Source organism: Micromys minutus (assembly GCF_963924665.1).
Source record: "Micromys minutus genome assembly, chromosome: 1".
NCBI lineage: Eukaryota > Metazoa > Chordata > Mammalia > Rodentia > Muridae > Micromys > Micromys minutus.
In genome coordinates this window covers 73,888,488-73,910,140 of record NC_137969.1, presented here as the reverse complement: position 1 = coordinate 73,910,140, position 21,653 = coordinate 73,888,488, and the positions used below count along the sequence as shown (strand labels likewise).

The following is a 21,653-nucleotide window of genomic DNA, read 5'->3' as shown; positions in this document are numbered from 1 at the left end:
TGTTTTATCTCCTGGTGCTCCCCGTATGAAACAGGTATCTGCAAAACTGCTTTGTTTTCCCTCGGCTTAAAACTCTTCGGAGTGTTGAAACTCAGCCTTTGCTCACTCGAGAGCCTTTATTTGGTGCATAGAAACTGTCACTCATCCTTGTAACTGAGGTGCACTTGCTTTTAAGGCCCTCCTTGATGCCATCACCTCCCTGGAGAATCCCACCCCCCTTTAAGGGAAATCCCCACTGCTGTGAGTTTCGAAAGGTTATTGGTACATTAATTGCTTTTCTTGATGCTGTCACCAAATACCAGATAAGAGACAGCTTAAGGGAGGAATGACCTATTTGGGCTTCTTTGCAGAGACCGTACAGCAGCAGAAGTAGGAGGTAGCAGTTGGTCACATCACACCAAAGTCAGGAAGCAGAGAAAAGGAAAACAGGAAGTGAGGCCAGAACATAAATGACACCACTCCCCCACCAGCGATTCACTTCCTCCAGCAAGGCTGCACTTTCCAAAAGTTCCACATCCTTTCCTAAAAGTTAGGGACCAAGTAGTCAAACACATGAGCCTATCAGGGACGTTCACATTCAAACCACCACAGTGTACTCTGTACCTCATAGCTAGCTGTGCATGTTCAGGTGACCATCTAGAGGGCATAGACTGGAGTGGATCTGTGAAGGCAGGGAAGATTAAGATTGGTGCAGGGGGCAAAGCCATGTCAGCTAGCTGGAGTGTCGAGAATTGTAAAAATGTCTTAGTCTTCACTTGCCGACTTCTGCTTGTCTTCAAACAGCTTGGCTGGAAGCTGCCACATGGGACAACACAGACATTTCCACTATCATGGAAAATGTCACAGGTTAGTAGGGATCTACTAGGGATCCTTAGAGGCTGCAATTCAGATCCTTTGGTGCAGTTGTCACAGCCATGAGTTTACCTAATTCTGACCAGATGATGATGGTGGGGATGGAAATACAGACCCAGTGCCACCAGGCTGTAGGGAAGATTCTCCTAAATAGCATGCTATAGGCAGCCTTGCCTGCAGCACTTGGATGCACCAGCACTCTCGCTTTCTCGAGGCATTCTCCAACTAGTCCAGATTCATTATCTCAAGATCTCTCTGTCACCCGCCAGGGTACTATATGAGGTGATATGAGCATTGGTGAAGTAGACCATCCATCTCTGGGGAGCCCTTGAGTAGCCTTTGGCTACACAGCCAGGGCTGGCTTGACTAGTTTAGATTCCCAAAGGGCCCACATGTCTGGGCTGTTGAGGTTTCCATCTGTTTTGCTCTTCAGCTTTTGTCCCAGTATATAGAACGTCTTATGTCACCAGTTACAGTATTGGCCATGGCCATTAGAAACTTTCTTACAAATGCTAAGTTTGTGGAGAAAACTAAGACCTGGTTATCTAGCTAACTATGAACTGCCTAACCAGCTGTCATTTGCTGATTATGGTAAGTGGTGTGGATGATCATGAATCCCACTTTAAAAGTGAAGAGGTTTGGACTCAGGGAGATTGATTAGCTTGAACAAGGTCATATGTTTTCCAGTACACCATTTACCAGTTAGGTGATATATAAAAAACACACCAACATATCCTCCACCTTTCTTCCTATACCTACAGATTGGGGAATTATAGAGAATGCTTATTCACAATCCCACCAAGATGGTAACCGTATAATCCTTAGGGTTTGGTAACTGTGTCTGTTGCTTAAGATGTGCAGCTCAGTTTGCCTAGCCAATCAGCTCACTCCCCAGAAAATCAACTTCACATTCATGCCTATTGATGATGCTTTAACGCTGGTCCACGAAAGGGGAAATCCGAGGCAAGGCAAAGCAAAGTCATTTTGTATACTTCATGGCACCTAGTAGTGTTTTAGTTTATATGTTATTTTGGCTGAAGCTTAGGCTCCCACCACTAACTAGATCAAATAATCCTGAGTATCGCAGACTTTGCTTCACACAGAGGGACTCTCCAAGTTTTTACCTACAGCACCCATGAGGCATTCCTTGCTCCAAGTAATGACAAGACTCTCTAGTTCCCATCAGATGCTTGCTCATTTCTCTGTAGGTCATTTCAGTGTATCTCTCTTGCCTCTATCCTCCATCGTAAAGATTTATTACATACCTAATCATTCATACCAGAAAATACCTCAATATTATTTGTAGTCTTTTAGTCCTAGGTGTCTTGGGGTTTTATTGCTGCAAAAAGACAGCAATTAGTTGGAGCTGGCTTACATTTCAGAGGTATAGTCTATTATCATTATGATGGCACGCAGGCAGCCATGGTTCTAGAGAGGTAGATGAGAGTTCTATATCCAGATTGGCAGAGAGCAGGAAGAGAAAGACACTGGGCTTGGCTGGAACACTGGGAACTTCAAAGCCTGCCCCAGTGATAAGGCCATACCTACTCCAACAAGGCCACACCTTTATTGTTGCTATTCACTATGATTCTATGGGAGGGCATTTTCATTCTAACCACTAAGGTTTCCAACTATCTCAGTTTCTATGAGTTCTTGAGTGAGACCCATTTAAAGAGATTGATTCTCATGTCTGTGTGTCTTTCTGCCTCTATAGTGGCTCTTTTCCTGGCCTCACTAATTTTTTTCTGACCTTTGCATGGCTGAGTCTAGGTTTGGTACTTGGTCTTTCTCAGCCCTTTGGTAGTGTGCAGTACATTTGATCGCTGTTAAAATTTTATCCTAGGTATGTACCCCGAAGAGCTGGAAAAGCAGTGGAAACATCTCATGTCCTTAGGTGGATGAATGTAGAAACAAGATGTGTTGTATCATACAGTGGGATATTATTCATCTACAGAAACATGTGATGCATACTGTTGAATGCTGTGCCAAAATGCACGCTACTGAGTGCAGTAAACCTAGAAAATATTATATTGAAGGCAGCTAGACACAGTCACATAAGATTTGTTTGTGATCATACTTAAGGTCTATACACAACAGGTATACCAGTAGAGACTGAGAATAGTGGTAAATGCTTTGTTGGGAAAAGAGGAGAAGAGGGGCAAAGTGCTTAAGGACAATGGGTTTTATTTGGAATAGTGGATGTGCTTTGGTGTTAGATACAATACGAGTATTGGTGTTAGTAAGATTCACTTCTTGTTAGTTCCTCCAGAGCTTTGCTCAGAAATGAACCCCTTGATGAAAGTTCAGAGTCCTCATCCTGGGACCTCCCATTTTCTTTACTTTGTTTCATGTCCATTTCATGCATATGACATTTTTTGTTGCTACCTGTCTGTTTTCCATCAACTAGAAACTCAAAAGAGAAGGATAAAATAACTGGTTTGGTCACTTGTATTCCAAGAACACAAAACAGTGCCTCAATCTGACTAGCTAGAATAAGGAACACTCAGCAAATCATTGTTAATAAGAGTAGCACCTTTTCCTCAGGTGCTTTCTAATTTAGATTTCCAAACTCCTCTCAGTTTTTTGGTCCTGCTTGGTACTGAGAGCACGGGATCACACACACCAGGCAAGCATTGTAGCAACTTTCTTTACAGTATCTGCTGGCTGCAAGGATCCCATGTCTCTGCCTCAAGGCTGCCTTGAAAATTCACGATTTCCTCCAATGAGTCTCTCTCTAGTTGACCACAACAGGAAGCAGTTCTCTGGGTGACACAGGTGTGTGGTGTCTGCTGTCCCTCTCTTGGCTGCAGTTTGTGGAGGGAACATTTTTTTCTAAGGGTGGAAAGGAACAAACCTATTAGATAGCCTAAGCTGTGACTATAGCCTATGGAGCAGATACTTTTGTGTTGAAAAGTGACCAAAGTTCCTACTATGGCTCTTAATGGTAGGGTTGGGTGGAGGCTACTGCAATTTATACAGCTTCGTCACAGAGGAAGATGAGAGCCATTTGTGTTAGGTGTGAGAGAAGACACTCTTCCTGGCCCATGAGGACAATGTCTATAGGTCTTCTAGAGGTGGCTCTATTATAAACCCCTGGCCTCTCCTTTGCCCAGAGGAAACATGCTCCTGCATTCATTCCTGGGTGCCAATGATCTGCTGGACATTAAGCAATGGCGGCAGCTGGCAGTTCTCCTAGAACTTGTCAGAGAGTCTCTGGTCTTTGTTTTGATTTGGAAGATGAGGCTTCTAAGTTCCTAATTGTTTCATGTCTCTAACTCAAAACCCAATGGTCTTCAAGAAGAGGGGATCGGAAGCAGCCGTGGACACCCTGTACTTTATCAGTGTCCTTTCTTGGGTCCTACCCAAGGATTCTGTAACTTCACAGAACACATCTCTCAAAGCACTAAGACTTCCTCTGGTTCTGACACCCAGTTTGACCTTAGTTATTCCTATAATGGAGCAAGGCTGTTATAATCTTCCTCCACCCTACATGTATTGTAGAACACCATGAACACCGTGAAACTACAGTCTCTCTCTCTCTCTCTCTCTCTCTCTCTGTGTGTGTGTGTGTGTGTGTGTGCATGCTTGCACTCCAGTCTGTACACGTAATTTGTCACTGTGATTTCAAGCCAGGAGTCCTGTTTCATAGGGATTCCTGTGGTTCTTTGTCCCTCATGCTGTTCCCCCTCTCTAATCCTCTGAATGGAGCTGGTGTGGGGAGCAGAGCCATGTGACAGGCCTCCAAGATGGAAATGACACTGTGGACTTGTGCACGGTGTTGTGGTTGGTGCGATGGGACTGTACTGAGTGGCATGGCACACTTGCCATCATGTGTCCTGGCTGTACCATTTTGCCCTAACCTCACTTCTTTCATCTTAAGTTCCAAGGCTGATGCTCCTTCTCTGGGCTGGACCCAATCTGAACCATAGGCAGGAGTCTGGGCTTTTTTAACTCCAGTACAACATCTGCCTCTCTTTCCTGGGTCATAGATTTCCCGTGGGTTGATAACCTCTTTTGTTCAGCACTATATAGTGTGTATGTGTGTGTGTGTGTGTGTGTGTGTTTGGGTTGATGATGAGAGTTACATAGAACTTTCATCTTACCAAATATCATCCCACCATTTGATTCTCTCAATTCTCAGAGCTACACTGGACAGTGTTGTGACAGACTGGCTTCAAAACCTGCTGCCTCTGTGGGTCTCTCTTTCCTCACTGTAAACTGAGAACACGATTGAAGCGGATGAGTGACATGATCTGACTTAGTCTTTAGCGGGAGCGTCTGGATTGGTGTTGAAACGGGTGTTGAGAGGGAGCAGGTGGTACACGGATGAGGCTGTTGAGGTCACCCAGTGATGATGTGGCAGACTTGCTGCAGTGGCAGCGACGGCACGAGAAGGGGCTGATTACAGCTCCACTTTGAAAGTGGGGCAGACACTGCTCCTTGACCAACTGGATGTGAGTGTGTGTGGGAGAAGAGTCAGGAGTCGGTCTGAGATGCTGGTGCTGATGGAGGTGACATCTACCAATAGGAAGGAGAGGCTGTAGTTGGGGCAGAATTGAGCCACGGTGAGGTAGGTAGGGTTAGAAATAAAAAACAAGGGGGAGGGGGCTGAGGAGATGGCTCAGTGGTTAACAGTGCTTGCTGGTGATTCAGAGCACTGGAGATCAGATCCCAGTTCCCTTATGGGGAGTCTGCAACCCCACTTTCGGGTACCTGATACCCTCTTCTAAGCTCTTCCCATATCCACAACCCATTCTTTCTTTAGTTCTCTCTTAAATAAAAATTGTTTTGAAATCAAGAACAATGCATTTGCTTTAGTTTGTTATTACAAGAGAGCACACAGTACCTTAGAAACACACATGTTAATATTCTTATGTATATTTTTCAAGTGATGAAGGAGTTGGAAACTCCATGATACTATGATTGGGTAACTTCTTGCTATGTATCAAATTATTATACTGCACTCCATGAATAAGTACAATTAAAATAAAAATAATCAAGAAGTGCCGAGTGAAGGTGTTTAGTAGGTAGCTAAACAAACAAGTTAGACTTAAGAGACTGAACTAGGACAGAAGCAGAAATGTTGGAGTTCTTCAATATTTGTGTGCCATTTACAGTATTAATCCTGAATAATATTACTAAGGGGATACGTGTAAACAGGAAGTTGGGGCTAAACATTCCATGGTTTGAGATGTGGAAACATTAGCAGAAATGACCCAGCATGTGTGACTGGTAAGGCAGTGTGAAAGCACAGAGAATGGGGTCTGGTCATGGATGAAATTAAGTTCTGCTCCCGAGTGCAGCGTGAGGAGGAGTGAGCAATGTGTTTGTTGCTCATTAATGACTCTCTCAAGGTGATTTTGCTAGAAGGATGGAGCCAGTGTCTAAGGGGCAAGCCTTAAAGGAGATAAATAGCAAACGACAGACAAATGTCATTTCTGACTTTATTTTTGATGAATTCTATCAACCAAATGAGATAGTGGGAGGTGGAAGAAATGGTATAAAAGCAAGCATTTCAAAATGGGGGGGGGGAGGAAGGAAACTGTTTAAAGAAGAGATTTTTGGAAATAGGAAAACTGTATGATACATGTGAGTAACTCTGATTTGATAAGATTCTACTGCAAAGTGGAGGAATTGGTTCTAAAGAGGTATACAGGACATTTCAGACAGCCACCAGAAAGGAAGTTACCCACAGCAAACCAGCCTATGAGAGCTAGGAGCAGGACTCATACAGCATCTTAAGTGTAGCCATTCTTACCACTCCAGGATGGTCAAAGGGAATGGTTATTTTCCCTCACTAAAAGGAAATCATGAGGTAGGAGGTTCTTGGTTGGTTCATCTGCTCAATAAAAATGTCCCCATCCCTTCCTCTACATCTGCAATAGGTATCATTTATTCTCGGTACAAAGACTGTGGTACCATCTTTAGGCATTCCATTTCAGTCCTGGTAGGAGGAAGAGAAACTGCAAAGAGTGAAATGTATGCACCAGCTGAATCTGTTTCATAAAATGATAGTTTTCCCAGAGTACCTCCTTTCCTTGGCTCCACCCAAGAAACCCCATGTAACACTTACATGGACACTCTAAGTTGCAAGAGAAGCTTGGCAGTGAGTTTTTAGCTGGTATACAAACCCTGGATTTTGGTACAGTATGTATTTACAAAGTTAAAACAATCTTAGTGAAATATAAAAATTTACTATCTCTGTCTTTAGCAAGGATGTTCAGTTACTTTCAGTGCCTTTAACTTAATCTGCATTGCTGTATTGCCACTGTCTGATTTGTTTAAATTAGCATAATATCCTCGTCAAATTGTAGTGTGTGTCAGAATCTTTTCTCTTAAGATTGGGCAACATTCCATTGTATGTTTAGACCTTAAATTTTGTTTGTCTGTTCACCTGTTAATGGGCACTAGTGTTGCTTTCAGATTTGTTACTGGCAACAATCTTGCCGTGAATATGGCTGTACAAACATCTCTTCCAAGTCTCTGAGTCTCGGTTTCCAGTTCTTTGGGGGAATTTTGTCCCGAAAGAGACCTTTGGATCATATGGTATATTTTTGCAGGAATTCCCATAATACATCTGGCAGCAGCTATTGCACTTCACACACCCATCAGCAGAGCACCAACCTCACATCTCCATGAACACTTGTCTTCCCTATTTTTTTTATTAGCAGCTAACCTAATGGACATGGCATCTTTCGGTTTTGATGCGGGTGGGAGAGTTGAATGAACAGGTGGGAGCTAATTGAAGAATTTAATTAATAAAGGAAGGTTTAAAAATAGAAGGGTGGAAATAAAAAAACATCAAGAAACAAGGACTGTGCCGCTTGTCTGGGTTCAGATTTGCCCTCATGGAGCCCTCAAGACACCCCAGGTCTACCTGGAGAGGGTTGCCCTCCAGGAGGGATGCCAGTGGGAAGAAGAAGAGCTGGTCTGTCCATCACCCTCTCTGATGAGAATAACAGACTCAGATATCAAAACCTGACTTCATGCCCATTCTCTCAAGCTGAAGAGCCTTTGTTTCATTTTTTTTTTTTTTATGGTGCAAAAGTTTGAACCCAAGACCCTGCACGCATTGCATAGTTGTTCTACCATTAAAGAAACATGTTCAGTTGTTCATGGAGCTGAGATGTCATGCAAGATTACCCTTGCTTTGAGGTCCATTGACTAAAGGCTTGCTGTTTTTATGTTCTACCTGAAAGTGCCCCCAGCAACAGCCTATGGTTTTCATGTCTTGGTGGGGATTTTCACCCAGCCTGCTGGAGGGTAATTTTCATTTTTGTTTCTCCTAAAACTACACTTGAGGATAGGCCCAAGAGGCTTTGCAATGCATCTCTTTGTCTTCAAGGTGTATATAGTTCTGTTTACAGTGCTGTTGCTATCTGCTAATTCTATGAGGAACCCTTGAGTTGTCACAATATTATTTTATTCTTTCTTCTATTTTGATGCACAGCACAATAGAAATCATGAATGAACAGGGACAGTGGCCAGGGCAAATAGGGCTCGGTGTTGCCCCCTGCTGGGATCCCAGAGTCTTTCCCATCAAAGCATCATTAATAATACCCTGTCCGTACTAATGCACTACACACACACACACACACACACACACACACACACACACACACAGAGAGAGAGAGAGAGAGAGAGAGCACCCAGGAAACATTATTTTAAAGAATATACATTGCACTGGCCTCGTGCCATGCTGCTAAGCCAAAACTGTGGAAGAATAGGAATCTGTGCCCAGAATATCAGCTAAAAATACCTCGTCCTCCACCCTCTGTTGTTTGGTGGGTGTGCTTAAGAGCAGCCCAAGAGGCTAATGAGGATAAAGAGAAAGGAAAACTGGCATTTTCAAAGGAAAACCAAACCTTCATTCCCCCATAAGAAAACATATACTTTCCATATGTCTGTTTTATGTTTCTTGCTGTTTTACCATGCCTCTGTGACAATATGGAAAGACTATAATGTAAATCCTGCCACCTTGGCTTGGGTTCCTGGATCCCACATTTTCACCGCACTGCTTTGCTCTAAAGCCTGGCTTCATAGACAGCTTTGGCAAGGAAGAAAAGAGAGAGGGAAGGAAAGAGAGGTCCACTGTCCTACCCTCTGTCTGCTCATTTAGCCTCTCAGATACCCTCTGTCCATTTCAGTAGGCTGAGGGGAACATTTCTACTCTAGTCAGCCTGCAGGACTGTACCACATTCATTCCTGACCGCTGAGCCACACGCTCTGGCTGGTCCTTTAAACAGTCTTAGATTTCCTGTGGTCAAACTCACTGTTCCTTCTGGATCGTGGTTTCTTTCCCTTTATGAAGAGGATGACTGATCTCTCGGGGGAGGGGATTAGGAGAGTATGGTAGGGCCCTGGGTGTCTGGATGCCGGTCCAAACAAAGACGAATGGCATAAAAAGAAGCAGTCGACTGACCTCGGAAGTGACGTGGCACAAAGGTCTGTCCCAAATATTTGCTAGATAATCTCAGTATTAACCAAATAGCAACCGGTGGCTCTGGTGGGCCAGCCATAGAGCTGATGACTTCCTGAACATATGCTAGGTCATAGGCAATGAGTGTGGGTGCCACACAAGGGCTGGCTACTATCAATATTTGCTGTGGGCTATCACAGCCATGGTAGCCTGAATAAAACTCACTCTCTGTTTCCTCTCAAGGGTTGGACCTTTCATATTTGTTTGTTGGTCCTTTTTCCAATAACACAGAAGCCTCACTGAAGTTTAATTTAATTTGTTACAATAATAATGAATTTAGTCTTGAGATAATATATGAGGCTCTATTTCTAGCTCAATGACCACCTTGAAATATATTGCCTTAGACAAATATTTACATGAGTAGATACAGTAAATTAACTTCAATAAAGGGAACTAACCACTATAGCTTATGGGCAGCAGCTAATATGTGTCAGATTCTTCAGATGAATTATCTCATCAAATCTGCAAAATATGTCACATGACACAATATGATCTCATTTTTAAAAAAAACAGAAACTGAGGATTGGAGAGGATCTGAAACTTACTCATATCTGTAAAATAGAAGCATATTTTGCACACACGTTTATTAGTCTTAGAGCTGTGATTTTTTTCCCCCTTCTTCATTATGTTCGGCTGACCAGAGCACAGTCCTTTTGAGAACAAGAAAGACATGCGTGGTGTACAATTTCAAGGTAAATCTACCCATTGCTGACAGTCTTTTGAGACGCAAAGAGCACACCTATTTCTTCACAGGGACTCACGGAGCTTCGGGGTTGCAGACATCACCATTAACAGTCCTTTCTCGCATTCACTCATCCCATTGTATGGTCCTCTGCGCGGTTCCCCAGGAGCCACCAGGAGACAGAAGCTCTGATTGGCTCTGCCAGTCACTTATTGTTCTCCACGTTTCACCACCGTGGAGTCTTAAGACTGTCTCCTATAGATGATCTTGCCGCGTCTATTGTCTCCGCAGACTTTCCCACCGTCTCGGGACCACGTGCTCCATTGCTTATTGTGGTGCTGTTGGCTCAGCCTCAAGGACAGGGACCTTGAGCCAGCCGACAAGGTTGCTCATGTCACTTCTTCTAAGGCCACAAGCCATGCTTTTGGTTCCCAATACTTTTGAATACTCTTCTTTCACCATCTCTCCTTCAGTTTAGCCACATGCTCTCCCAGGCTCCCAGCAGCAGATTTTCCAGCAGACAGTTTTGGCTTATGGCCAATCCCTGTCTCTGCCTGGATGACCTCAGTTACCAAGTCAACATGGTACTTGATGAATGCTGCTATGCTGCCCCCTGGTGGAGAGGGTGGAAACGGAGCTGATTCCCACCTTAATAAAGAATCAACCTAGATCCTCTCTCCTACTCTGACCTGTCTTCTGCTTCCTAAACCCACGGATTCAAACACCTCATCAACTCAGGCCCAGTAACACTATAAAAAGGCACTGTAGCCTGTTACAGTCTAGTTCCCAAGGCTTGATTTGTTATTGGTAAAATGGAGGAGGGTCCATTGGAATTGATGTCTTTAATGTTTACTGGCACCTCCATCCTTCTGTTTGTCCATGGTCCAGATGCTTTGTGAGTCTGCCTTCAGGACTCTGCACCAAGGCTGATGAAGATCTCCCTCTTTCCCAATATGCTTCTGGTTAGGGGTTGTCTGAAGCGCCATCATGGAAGCTCACTTTCTAGTCTCAGTTCGGTCAGGTCTGCAGTAGCTGGTGAGTTTGCACACGGTTGCCATGCTCTGCGGCCCCTGTATGTGTGAAGTTGTGTTATCAGCATGGAGGCTGTAAATGGGGGCAAGAGGCATCTCGGATGGCTAGTGTAAGATGGGGCAGGGTTGCGGGATATTGGAGGACATCATAAGGGCTCATGGCCAAATTTGCCAGATGAACTGACACTAAGTCACAAACGGAGCTGGCAGTCCCCTCACTCCAGTGAGGCTTTAGTCAACTATGAGAGAACCTTTAGGTGAACGTGATACTCAGATTCCTCCAGAGGAAAAGAGCAAGCAAGAGCGTTACAAATACACAAGAAACTGGTTAGGAGAATTGGATCATGTGATTATAGAGGCAAAGTGGCCACAGGGTTAGTGCACTAGAGCTAGAAAACCAGAGAACCTATGTATCACCACAGTCTAAAGCTGAAGTCCTGAGAGCTGAGTGTGGTGGGGGTTGTGCAAGTCCCCAAGTCAGAAATCTGAGAATGAATTGTGTGGTACTTAGGCACCTAGATGAATGGGACTGTTTCTCATTCACCCTGTTGCTTAGACCCCACTTTCTCCAGATCCATCCCTACAGGGACACTCAGAATGATTTAGTAGCTATCTGCATCCCTTAATCAGATCAGGTTTGCTTCTAAAATACTCTCTCTCAGCAAACCAGGATGAATCCTGTGTGATTGGCTGCAGGGAAACTCTCTCTGAGCCTACCACAGCAGGCAGGATCTCAGACCTGGAAGGTTTTCTTCACTCTCTTATACCATGCCTGGCATGTAAGCCCAGTCAGTCCCAACCCCACCCCCAGATCTGATTTTATAAAATTCCTACTTTGTTCAAAGCCTTAGTCCTCAACTTGCTCCAACCACACTCCCCAAGCTACTCTCTGCTCATTCTTTCAGCCGGTGTCATTATGATTTGTTATCTTAAAAAAAAAAAAAAAAAAACAACCCCCTCAAAACCCAAACAATTCATTTTCACCCCCTTTATCTATCATGAACATCATTATCACCACTGTAAAAACATTTTGAGGAGTTATCATGTGTCAAGAACTGATTCATTACTTTCTTTGCACAGAATCTGTGGGGGTGTCTGTTTATCATTCCCATTTTGCAGATGAGTAAAGCAAGAGCTTCTGTGTTTTGATCAAGGTCACAGAACAAGTAAAGGGTGTAACAGAGACTTGGTCTGGGTTTATCTGATGAATACTGTTACCTCTTTGAGAACATGTGTGCTGGAAGTGGAGAAGAGACCTATGTGTTGAGCATTTCCAGGACTCTTTCCTGTGGAGCTGAGATGGCATGAATCAAGTCTAGCTAGAGTCTGATGCTCTCTGTGAATCCATACAGTACATCATCCGTCTACTCAAATGGAATGAAAAGACAAACCAAACAAACAGTACAGTTCATGACACTGGGTATCTGATGAAGATTCACTCCCCAGTTCTCTGTCCTCCATGGATCCTACTGTGTGGGAGACTGATGTAGGATCTAATAATGAATGTTCAGAGGGGCAGAGTGGTTTTTCCTCAGACCACACAGCAGGTGTTTGTGTTCACATTGTCACCTAACACCTTGGCAGACCACCACTTTGCTACTGTAATTCTTGTGGTACTAGAGTAAACCATTGTTTCTGAAGTCATTTGTTTCTTTATGGGAGCTTCTGATTTATTCCTTATTAGCACTTCAGGGTCAAGCCTTATAGCTGTGTTTGAGATGCTTTTGTCACCATAGTTACACACAAGGCAGAAATGAGAGTGAATTAAGAGACTATCTGCCTCAGATTTCGAACATGGCTCATAAGTAAAATATTATCTTCCAGAAGACATCTTTTCTAGGCTACATAATACCTACAGTCTAACCATTTTTTAGTAAACAGATTGCATAATGCATGTAGTCTAGAAGATACTTATCTAGAGTATGTATTTTTTTTAGTGCTGCACACACACACATGTGTGTCTGCATATGTGTATATGTGTACCTGTGTGTGCAAGTATGTAAATGATACTGTGTAAAATATAAAGTTTAAAGGATTATCCTGGCCAAGCACTGTCAAAACATTGTCTGGACACTAGGCTTCTCTGGCTGAGAACGGTGCTATGAGAAGACATAGTAGGCGAAGGCCTACTCTTCGATTTCTCTCTGCCCTTTAAGTCTTGGCTTTATGCAGTATTGAGGCAGAATGTACAGTCAAGAAATGAAAGACAAGAAACTCAAGCTCCAGGGAAAGGGGTGGCTTCTTTGAGCCAGGTAGTAAAGGCAAAACTCTGAGCTCAGGTCTAGTTGGCTCTTTCTCTGGGGTTAAGATGCTCTTTCTCCCTTTGCTTTCTGCTGTGGTTCCAAGCACAAGATATAGAGATGAAGTTAGCAACAAGAAAGAATGCTGCATGCGAATAAACTCGACCCATGATAGGGCCATAGTTGGGTCTGATGAACACGCTCTGCCTGGCATGCCAGAAACAGAGATGGAGTCAGAGCTAGGAGTCAGTGGAAGAGCTCACACTGGAGGAAGGGCTGTCTTAGGGTGGGACTCATAAAGTCCTTAAACATGGAAAACCACCTTTGAGGAAAGAAGGAAAAACCTACAGATATAAGAGGCCAATAAAAAATGGCTAAGAATCACCTATGTCTTGGAGGCAATAAGGTACTTCATGTATGTGTTCTCATTCACTCTTTACTTACTGAGAGATGCAGACACTGTGCTTGCTTCTATCCTATGTGTAAACTAAGTCTGCAAGAGCCAGTGATGAATAAGTCAATTTATTAGGATATGGTAGAGTCTTGCAGTAGACTTTCAAACAAGATTCATAGTTGTGCCTCTTGTAGCTTTTGGCCATACAAGAATATGTCAGCAGGGCATGGAGTGAAGTTACAGGCAGCCTGTGCTTCCCTGCCTGGACAAGGATGAGATAAAGAAAAGGCAGCAAGAGTAAGGGAGAGAAGAAGGGGAAAGATAAAGGCTTCTGTGACTAGTAGATTCAATCGCTGTGTGTACACTTTTTGTTGTTTATCTGTACCTATCCCAAAGACATTTAATGGTGGCCATTCATTTAGTTCCTCTCATAGTTGGGGTTTCTTTTGCTGTGATGAAACTCAGGACAGAAACTCAAACATGGTGGGATGCTGGGGTCATGAACTGATGCAGAAAGGATGAAAGGGTGCCGTTCACTGTCATGCTCAGTCTGTTTTCTTATAGAACCGAAGATCACCAGCTCAGGGATGGTACTTCTCACAGTGGACTGGGCCTTCCCTCATCTATTATCAGTTAAAAAAATTCCCTGCAGGCTTGCCTACTGCCTATCTCACGGAGGCTTTATTTTTAAATGAGGTTCTCTCCTCTTATATAACTTTAGCATTTGTCAAGTTGACATAAATCTAGCCAGCAAAAGTGACCCCTTGTCAACTTGACAAGAAACACATAACTCTTAAGCCACAACCTTTCCTTTTTTGTTCACCCCCAAGATCACACAGTGATAGTGATATCACACAATATAAAATATTTTACAAATATAGAAGTCCCACAGTCTTAGAAATTCACTTTAAACGTTGTCTCTTTAAAAATATCCAGTCTCTTTTGAAATCTAAATTCTCTGCAAAATCCATAAATCTCTTAAAGAAAATTTTGAAGTCTCTCAACTGTGGGATCCTGTGGAATAAAAATTAAATTAAGAATTTTCATACTTTAAAAGAAAAGAAGCAGGAAGCAGTCACAATCTGAACCAAACAAAAAAGCCTAACGGTGTAGACAACACAATGTCCATGTCTGGGATCTACTCATGACCTTCTGTGTCTCTCTGAAGTGCTTGGGTCCCTTTGCCATCTCTGTTCTCTATAGTACACACAGCTTGTTTTCTAGATTTGAGCTGGCTCCCCACCACGGCTGCTCCTGTTCTTGGTGGTCATCCTACCGGTACTGGCATCTCCAAAATGTTGGGGTCACTTGCTGCAACTGGGCCACACTTTCACCAATAGCTTCTCATAGAGTTTTCCATGGTGCCAAGCCTCAACTTTTTTTTTTTTTACATGATTCTTTAATCCTGGGCCTTTTGAGGCTGTACCTTCACCAATGGCCTTCCATGGCCTTTCTCAGATGCTCTCTCAGACCCCTTCATGCTTTCAAAACCAGTCCAAATGTGAGTGACTGTTACACTACCAAGTTCAACGGCCAGAGGCTACAACCTTGGTTATGTGTGAGACACTGGTGTGCTGACTCTCAGAAAACACGTTCCAAAACACTTCACCTCAGTGATGCTGCACTTTTCTTCATGACTGCTAATTTCTCAGCTCCAACTGAGCAGCACTGAATATTCTAGCCAAGCAAAGGTTTCACTTGAATAGTTCTGGTAGCTTGTTAACCACAACTGATTCCTCACCTTCAGCTGACTAGAACTATAGATTCTTCACACAAAAAGCCTGGTAGAGTTTTGCTTCCCTCTGAAACTTCAAAGCCAGACCTCCATTTTTGTGCACTGCTGTCAACATTTTTTTCTTCTAAACTTCTACAGGACAGATCACGGAGCTCTCAACACTCAGTGGCTTTCCTAGCCCAGGGTTCCAAAGTCCGTCCACAATCCTCCCCAAAACAACATGATCAAGTCAGTTGCAGCAGTACCCCCATTATCCTTGTACCAACTTGTTTTAGTCAGGGTTTCTGTTATTGCAATCAAACACCATGGCCAAAAAGCAAGCTGGGGAGAAAAGGGGTTTATTTGGCTTACACTTTCATGTCACTTTTCATCATTGAAGGATGTTAGGACAGGAATGCAAACAGGGTAGGAACCTGGAGGCAGAAGCTTATGCTGAAGCCATGGAAAAATGCTGCTTACTGGCTTGCTCTTTATGGCTTGCTGAGACTGCTTTCTTATAGAACTCAGGACCATCAGCCCAGGAGTGGCATTACCCACAGAGGGCTGGGCCCTCCTCTATCACTAATTAAAATGTTCTATGGGCTTGTCCACAGCCCCATCTTATGCAGGCATTTTCTCAACTGAGGTTTTCTCCTTTCAGATAGTTTGTGTCAAGTTGACATAATTGACACCCCAAGCCTCCCAACCACTGTGGCTCTCTCAGAACAAAGGCAGCTTCATTTGCTAGGATACTCTTCCTAGTCCCTCCTCAAAGACGGCAATCTATAGACGGAGGGAAACACTAAGGGCTTAATACCAGGGACCCTATTGCACAGGATGCTTTTCAACAAGGAAGATGCTCTATGTCTTTAATTTACATGTGAGAATGAGATACAAGGAAGAGATGCCACAAAGGTGAGATAGATTGACAGATAGATGGATAGATAGATAGATAGATAGATAGATAGATAGATAGATAGAGATGGAGATAGATAGAGATTTAGAATGGTGAGAAAAGTTGAATGTTGTCAGGACTACAGAGGTGAGCTGATAGTTCTGGAGACACTGCCTAGCTTTCCAGCAGCCTGCTAGACACTGAACCCAGAGTGCAGACTCATTAGCATTCAGAGGGGGAAATAACCATGGGGGACACATTTCGTGCACTAGGAAGAGACAGGCTGTGTTTTAATTATGACCTGGACTTTTGAACAAATCCCTTTCTCTGCTTCTCTGAGCCTTAGAGAAAACAACTTGTGGGAGGCTGTGCAGTCGGCAGCTGGGTCCACAGTGGTACCCATACAGCTGTGTACACATCTGGCACCCAGGTGGTAGATGGCATGCTCCTCTTCTTGGATTGCTCTTGAAGGTTACAAGAGAGAAGGGAGCAAGGTGCAGCTGACATGGTTTGGGGAGAGAATGGAAGGAACAAGGCTTGCCTGCCTCTTCTGGCCTGTGGTCCCCCCAGGAAACATGGCCACTTCAGGATCTGAGCCTAAATGACCACATTCACTTCCACCAAGGCTCCTGAGTCAACATGGCGGACCGTCTTTGTTATGCTCGTTCCAGCCCTCCCTTCTTTAACACGGGGGAAATTTATGGAGTGAGGGAAAAATTTAACGGGAAAGAAAAAGAGGAGGAGATTAATAGGGTAGGAGTCAGACAAGAACAGATGCTACCACCCGCGGCTGAAGCTTCTTAAGTGTTTGTTGACTCCCTGGGAACGTTTGCCTTGAGTCTGTTTAACAGTCCATTTCAGGGTATGGGGAACAGAAGCAAGGCTTGGGGACAAAAGGCCTTTGACTGGCTTCTGGAAAAGCATTGATTAGTTTGCTCAGGTTGGCAAACAGAGACCAGGGACTTGGGAGGCCGAGGGATGAAATAGGTAGATTTTCCTCACAATGCATGGCATCTAGCAAGAGGAGAGGGTGTGAAAGAAAATATTGGAGGGACTCCAGTAATAAGTCAGGAAAACCGCAGTGGGAAGCTGGAGGAAGAGAGGGGGAGGGGAAAGGCTTCTGGTTCTTTTAGTTCAGGGTGTGGAACTTATTAGTAGTGAAAGGCCGACGCCAGCGATTGGATAGGTCCTCAGCTTTATACTCCATCGCAGAGTGTGAGAGACAAGAGAGGGGGCATGTAAAACGAGTTGCTTCACAGGGGCTCCCGACAGATAAGGGGTGGCATAGGAGCTCACAGCTTAGGTTGTAAAGCATATAACACACTTCTTCCAACCCTGAAGATCATGTCCTGTCCTAGGAGGCTGGCTGTGGGTGGCTCCAGGATTCATGGCTGGTGACCTCATTCTCTCCCTCAAGCTTCGGCTTCCTCTACTTGGAGCTTCAGTGTCTTCCCTCTCTCCAGTGCCCATCTGTGTGTCACGCCTCCTTGGGAGCCTTTCCCAAGCTTCCTTTGCACCCCACCTTCAAATTGTTCCCTCCTTCCGCAAGCTTCCAAGACAAATACAGTGTGTGAGAGAGGGTATTGCTGTGCAGCCAAACGGGCACTATTTTATGGTTGGGAAATGACTGGATATTCTAATTCCTTATATATGCTCCAGCTTTGTGCTATAATATTTTGTCACCATGGGACATCTCTGCATTTTTCTTTTAATTCTCTTCTTAGTGCCACTATGGCACACATGTGCAGGTCAGAGGTCACTTTTATGAAGTCAGTTTTCACCTTACATCTTTAAGTGGGCCTCAGGGTTTGAATTTAGGTTGTCAGGTTTGCAAGGCAAGGTCCTTTATCCACCCTGACATCTTCCTAGTCTTTACATATTATGCTCTTCCATGAATAGATGATCTCCAGACAGAGGAGGATTTGTCTTATATACCTCTGAGTTTCCAGCAATCACACACACACACACACACACACACACACACACACACTACACTCAACTCCATATGTGGATACAGTTGGGGCCTGGTTTCTAGTTCTTCCTTCTCTGTTCAGCCACTGAGTGGAAAGGGTGCCACAGCCCATGCACTGGATGCTTCTGAATTAATGAAAAGAAGAATGAGCGATTGCCATATGAACAAGCAAAGAGATAGGATTGGCCACACTTAGGCCAGTGCGGTAGTTGTAGTTGGCTTGTCTACAGGAAAACAGTCTTCTGTTGTTTGTGTTTCTGTCTTTCCTGCCAAGGCGGGTCGTATTAGCAGAACAAATTGGCAACGGCTCCCTATATACACTTCGTGTTTGCTCGTGTCTGTCTTTGTGAAGAGGTGGGCAGTGCAGTTTGATGACCCACCCCTCCTTGCTGCTCTCTGTCTGTTTGTCTGTCTGTCTGTCTCTGTCTCTCTCTGTCTCTCTCTCTGTCTCTCTGTCTGTCTGTCTGTCTCTGTCTCTCTCTGTCTGTCTGTCTGTCTCTGTCTCTGTCTCTCTGTCTCTCTCTGTCTCTGTCTCTCTCTCTCTCTGTCTCTCTCTCTCTCTCATACCATCTGACCTTTCTATATCTATCAGTCCCTCTGGTATGCAGGGATAAACAGAGAATGTTTTGCAAAGACTCCTTCTGCCCCTGCGATCATGTTACTGTTGTAAAAAAGAAAACGACCCTTTCTTTTGAAGGTAGTAAAATAAATGCTATAGTGAGTGAATCCCACAGATACCATAAGATGTTTATCTCAGTTCTTACGCTGCAGTGTTTGCAAATGCAATATAGTCTCATCAGATAATTTAAAAGTGAAAAATAGATACTTCAATTTAGCCTTAGTTGTCATGGATTGAGGAAGACCAGAAAGACACAGATTACCCTGAATCTGAAATCTGCTCTAGTACAACACTGTCCCTGAAGGTCCTCTGTCTGTTGACAAGAAGGGAGACTTTATTGCTTTTCTTTCTCTCCCATTTGCAGACTATTTGCTGTCAAATGCGGGGGCTGCTTCGAAGCCATTGCGCCCAACGAGTTTGTCATGCGTGCCCAGAAGAGTGTGTACCACCTGAGCTGTTTCTGCTGCTGCGTCTGCGAGCGACAGCTGCAGAAGGGTGATGAGTTTGTCCTGAAGGAGGGCCAGCTGCTCTGCAAAGGGGACTATGAGAAGGAGCGGGAGTTGCTGAGCCTGGTGAGCCCAGCGGCCTCAGACTCAGGTGAGTGCCTGACAGGCAGGGGCTCCATGGGATACAGCCTAGCTCTGTGGCAAGGCAGTCCTCCGTCCTTAAAGAACCCTTTTCAAGTTCAGAAACAGCGAAGACTTTATAAGTGAGCTGGTGTGGTGATTGTGCATAACAAATCACACCTAACGTTCAAGACGTACAAACTAAAGCACAGACTTATGCGTTTTGAAGTCTGTGGGTTAACCGGGGTGATTTTGCTTCAGGCTGGAGTCTGTTTACCTCAGCCAACTGAGCTTAGCTCTGGGTCTAGATCAGGTGCAGGTCTTGTGTGACTTGCTCTGGTGTTCGGGTTAGAGGAGCAGAAGCTGTAAGGGATGATCTCCTGCTTGCATGATGTCTGCTAATATCTCATTAGCGGAGGCATATCATAAGCTCAAGCCCCGGGAGTGGGGAATTCCACTTCATGCAGCTTGAAGACTTTGCTGGCTAGGCTTCCATAAAATATAGACATAGACTATTATTTATGGAGATGGAGAATTGAACCAGCCATCCAGTCTACTGCAAACATTGAATTTCTCTAAACAGTGTTTTCTCATCTGCCGGATGGGAATGCCGGGAACTGCCTGAGGTTTGGTGACTTCCATCATAAAGGAACTAGGCTATTTTTGTTCTTTCTCTTTCTCACCCACCAGCCTTCACTCATGGGAACTTCAGAGGAAATAAGAGGTAGGACATACAGAGGAGATGCAGTGATTTCACAGAGCATGCTCCAGTGGGGCAGTTAAAGAAGCTTTTCAGAATGGTAGCTCCACAGGGCAGTGCTTGTCTTTCCCCAGGAGTCTGAGCGAAGGTGTTCATGTAGCTTTGCCCATCTTGACCATGGTTTCATTTTATTTCCAGCCTGTAATGTACTCACCAGACGGCTCATGGGTTAAACTGTCTGTCCCAGGCTAGCGTTTTGTTCCCCAGCACCCATGTAACTGCTGGTTGGTCACAGTGGCTCACCTGCCGTTATAGCCACAGAAGATGGAAACAGGGTCTTTAGGGAAAGCAGGCTAGCAAGACTAACAATATTGTGAGCTCTGTGTTTGACTGAGAATCCCAACTCACCAAAAAAGGTGGAAGAGCGATAGTTCTTAGACTCAACCTTGGGCATCCACAAGCACTCAGACTCATGTGCACACATACTGGTGCACTTTGTAGCATAAAGTGCTTTATAAGTATGTATTCATACTTATACGACACCACACACACACACACACACACACACACACACACACATGCACGTGTGCTCACACACATGGAAACAAACACTGCAAAAATTATCACGGATTTTTAGAGCTGAAAGGGACAATAGGAATTTCCCAGGAATCTCCTTCTCAGATATCAGCAGCAAGAATGGAGATAGCTGTTTCCTAATACTTAGTGAGTTAATGATACTCTGTCCTGTCATCTTAATGTTTTTGTGTGTGCACATGTGAAGATCAGAGATCAATCTTGAGTACTGTCATTCCCCAGAAACTACACACCTTGTTTTTAGAAGCCTCCCCCATCTCCCTTCTATTTTCCCATTTTTATTTATTTTTGGTGTGAGTGCATGTGTGAGTGCATGTGTGTGTGTGTGTGTGTGTGTGTGTGTGTGTGTGTGTATGTTAGGGTTAGGGCATGTGTCTGTTATTAATCAAGCCCAGTGGTTGATTGTTGGATTTCTCATTGAACCTGGATCTAGCCACTTCAGCTAGACTGGCCTGAAAGCCAGTTCCTTACCTTGGCTCTGGGATTATAGTGGTTCAGTGCTACTGTTGGCTTTACATGGGTCCTTGGGACCTGAACTCAGGTCCTCGTGCTTATGTGACAATTACTTTGCTGACTGGGCCTTTTCCCAAGACCTCCTGATCTTCGGAGATATGGAGCCCAGGTTAGATTAACTAACCAGATAACTACTGGTTAGCAATCTTTTTTCTTCAGCTTCTCAAGTTCTAGGAATACAAGTATGACTCATCACACACAGCTGAATGCTTTTTTCTGTTGTGGCCCAGTCTCTTTTGTCTTGGTTCCACCTTTGCCAATAGCCCCAAGGCAACCTCTATAGAAGTTAGATACAATTCAAAGCCAGGGGTGGACCATTTTCTTTTCTCTTAATGGTTGGTGACAGATGCTCAAGGTTTCTAGGGTAGGGATCCTATGAGGTCTTCAGGGATGAGTGCGTTT

General features: G+C 44.2%; 1 protein-coding gene across 1 annotated transcript in view; it reads left to right on the top strand.

The window, feature by feature from the left end:
- Positions 1 to 21,653, top strand: part of LMX1A (LIM homeobox transcription factor 1 alpha) — a gene marked incomplete at both ends in the record, with an annotated part of 137,620 nt that overhangs the window by 75,989 nt on the left and 39,978 nt on the right. The window contains one exon of the mRNA XM_080930238.1: positions 19,243 to 19,475. Within this exon, the coding sequence (XP_080786364.1) occupies positions 19,243 to 19,475 (233 nt within the window). The remainder of the gene's footprint in view (positions 1 to 19,242; positions 19,476 to 21,653) is intronic.